The 2,785-nt window shown below is 44.1% G+C and overlaps 1 protein-coding gene across 1 annotated transcript; it reads left to right on the plus strand.

Moving 5' to 3' along the window:
• Positions 1–222: 222 nt before the first annotated feature.
• LOC129286655 (cytochrome P450 77A2-like) lies at positions 223–2,009 on the plus strand. Its single transcript, XM_054922632.1, is given in 3 exon segments — positions 223–379; positions 382–1,076; positions 1,079–2,009. Coding segments are annotated over 3 exon segments (1,527 nt in total). The 5' UTR covers positions 223–288; the 3' UTR covers positions 1,820–2,009.
• Positions 2,010–2,785: the final 776 nt, after the last annotated feature.

Below are 2,785 nucleotides of genomic sequence, written 5' to 3' on the forward strand. Positions count from 1 at the left end.
CTATCAAGATAGTTATTAAACCTAGGCCAAATTAAACCTAGATTAAAAATAAAAAATTATTAAAATTATTTTATAATTTTTATAAATTTTATTTTAATAAATCTAGACCGTTCAGTTCAAAATCTGACAGACGTCGACGAGCACTGAAGTTCAATGCCCTGACCAAATGGGAAATCATCGTTTCATTATAAAAGCTGTAAGCGGCCTTTCTGCCTGTCAAGTGTTAACACTTTGCATTCGTCTTTTCATCAACCATCGCCGGTGAGGCAACTCTCTGTCTTTCCAAAAATGATGGAGCTCATAGACATTCTTCTGATCCTCTCAGCTTTCCTCTTCCTCCGTTACTGGTGGCGCAGCTGGTCCACCACCGGAGGCGGCCCCAAAACCTCCCCCCAGGACCACCCGGCTGGCCTCTCGTCGGAAACCTCTTCCAAGTCATCCTTCAACGCCGTCACTTCATCTACGTTGTACGCGATTTGCGGAAAAAGTATGGTCCAATCTTCACCATGCAAATGGGCCAACGTACGTTGATCATCGTCACCAGTGCCGACCTGATCCACGAAGCTCTCATTCAGCGAGGCCCTCTCTTCGCGAGTCGACCAGCTGACTCGCCGATCAGGCTCATCTTCAGCATGGGGAAATGCGCCATCAACTCTGCCGAGTACGGTCCTCTGTGGAGGACGCTTCGGCGGAACATGGTGTCGGAGATGATAACGCCGTTGAGGATCAAGCAATGTTCGTGGATAAGAAAATGGGCGGTGGAGGCTCACATGAGAAGGATCGAAGCTGAAGCCCATGAAAATGGCTTCGTCGAGGTCTTGAGCAACTGTAGACTAACGATTTGTAGTATCCTCATATGTCTCTGTTTTGGAGCCAAAATCACTGAGAACCGAATCAGAAGAATAGAAAGCATTTTGAAAGACGTCATGATCATCACCCTTCCAAAGCTTCCAGATTTCTTGCCCGTTCTAACTCCATTATTTCGTCGCGAAGTGAAAGAAGCGAAAAAGTTGCGAAAAACGCAAGTGGATCTTATCGCGCCCCTGATAAGAAGCAGAAAAGCTTACGTGCAGAGCAACGGGAGATTAACGAGAATTCCGAAATGGTGAGTCCGATCGGTGCTGCTTACGTGGACTCTTTATTCGGGTTGGATGTTCCAAGCAGAGGCAGGCTCGGGGAGGAGGAGTTGGTAACATTAGTATCGGAGGTTATCAGCGCCGGGACTGACACCAGCGCGACGGCGTTGGAATGGGCATTGCTCCACTTGGTGATGGACCAGGGGATTCAGGAGAAACTGTACAAGGAGATCGTGGACTGCGTGGGGAAAAACGGCGTCGTGTTGGAGAGTGACATCGAGAAAATGCCGTATCTCACTGCGCTGGTGAAGGAGACATTCCGGCGACACCCTCCGAGCCATTTCGTGCTGTCGCACGCAGCAACGACAGAGACAGAGCTCGGAGGGTACACGATACCAGCAGATGCCAGCGTGGAGTTTTACACGGCGTGGTTGACGGAGGATCCGAGTATGTGGGAGAATCCGGACGAGTTCCGACCTGAGAGATTCTTAACCGGCGACGGGGTGGAGGTGGACGTAACTGGGACGAAGGGGGTGAGGATGATGCCGTTTGGGATCGGAAGGAGGATTTGTCCGGCTTGGACGCTGGGAACGTTGCATATAAGTTTAATGCTGGCGAGAATGGTGCATGCTTTCAAGTGGTTACCGGCTCCGAATTTCCCACCCGATCCGACAGAGACATTCGCTTTTACGGTTGTGATGAAGAACCCTCTCAAGGCTGTTATCTTGCCCAGGTCAATTTAGAGACAAATGGTGTTCTTTCGACGATCTCTTTTGAGAAGTTTGTTCAAGCTAAGGATCTTTTGATTTGTTCGTCGTGAGCTGAAGTTAATAATATTGAAGTAGAAGAACTAGTTTATAATTCAGCAGAGGGTTGATTGGCAGATTATTGTTCACAATATAGTTAAAGAAAGAAAAACAAGTATAAGAATCATCTTCACACTACAAATTTCGCATCACTTTGAAGCCAAATCTGGAAGAAAGAGAAAAGTTTCCGTGTTTAGCCTGCGATGCATTCTCACAGCCCTCTCTTTTCTCTCCCAGACATTGTTCTCGTCGGAAGTTGAAAGTTTGGTCCATTAATTGTTATAAGTTGGGCAACAATTATATCATAAGTGTGTTCAACGATATGTGATTCTGTACCCCTTTTGTTGGTTTTTTTTTTTTTGTTTTCCTTAAATTAAATTATGAGGCTGATAAATAGTGGTGGAGATAGGAGAAAGGGCCCCTACATTTTTTTATTTCTTCTAAATAAAATATTATAGGCACTACTTAGCTCGCCAAAACTTTTAGTTTGCAATCTCAGCCCCCTAATTAAAATTTCTAACTAGTGATAAATGATTATTGGTGTGATACACGGGTATATACGTTGGAAATGAGGAGGAAACAAATGGTTGAAGAACAATTAAAAAAAAATTATATCTTAATTTAAAATTTCAAGAGCTTAGTTTATATTAATTATTAAACTCAATTTTTTTGATATAAGGTTTTCTACATCATTTTAGATTCACCCATGCTTATACATCTTAATAATTGTGTTTGAGCTTATTCTCTCGGCTTCTCCGACCTCTGGGACATAAATTTGGCGAACTTCATTTCATATTATGACAAAGGAATTAATCAAGAGCCCATACTTAACACTTGTTGACTTGGCAGGTAATCGTTGCACAGGACTGCAAAGTTCGGTGCGAGACTCTTATTGGATATCTG

Source organism: Prosopis cineraria, unplaced genomic scaffold (assembly GCF_029017545.1).
Source record: "Prosopis cineraria cultivar Desert tree isolate PC_DT_omini unplaced genomic scaffold, ASM2901754v1 PC11, whole genome shotgun sequence".
Taxonomy (NCBI): Eukaryota; Viridiplantae; Streptophyta; class Magnoliopsida; order Fabales; family Fabaceae; genus Prosopis; species Prosopis cineraria.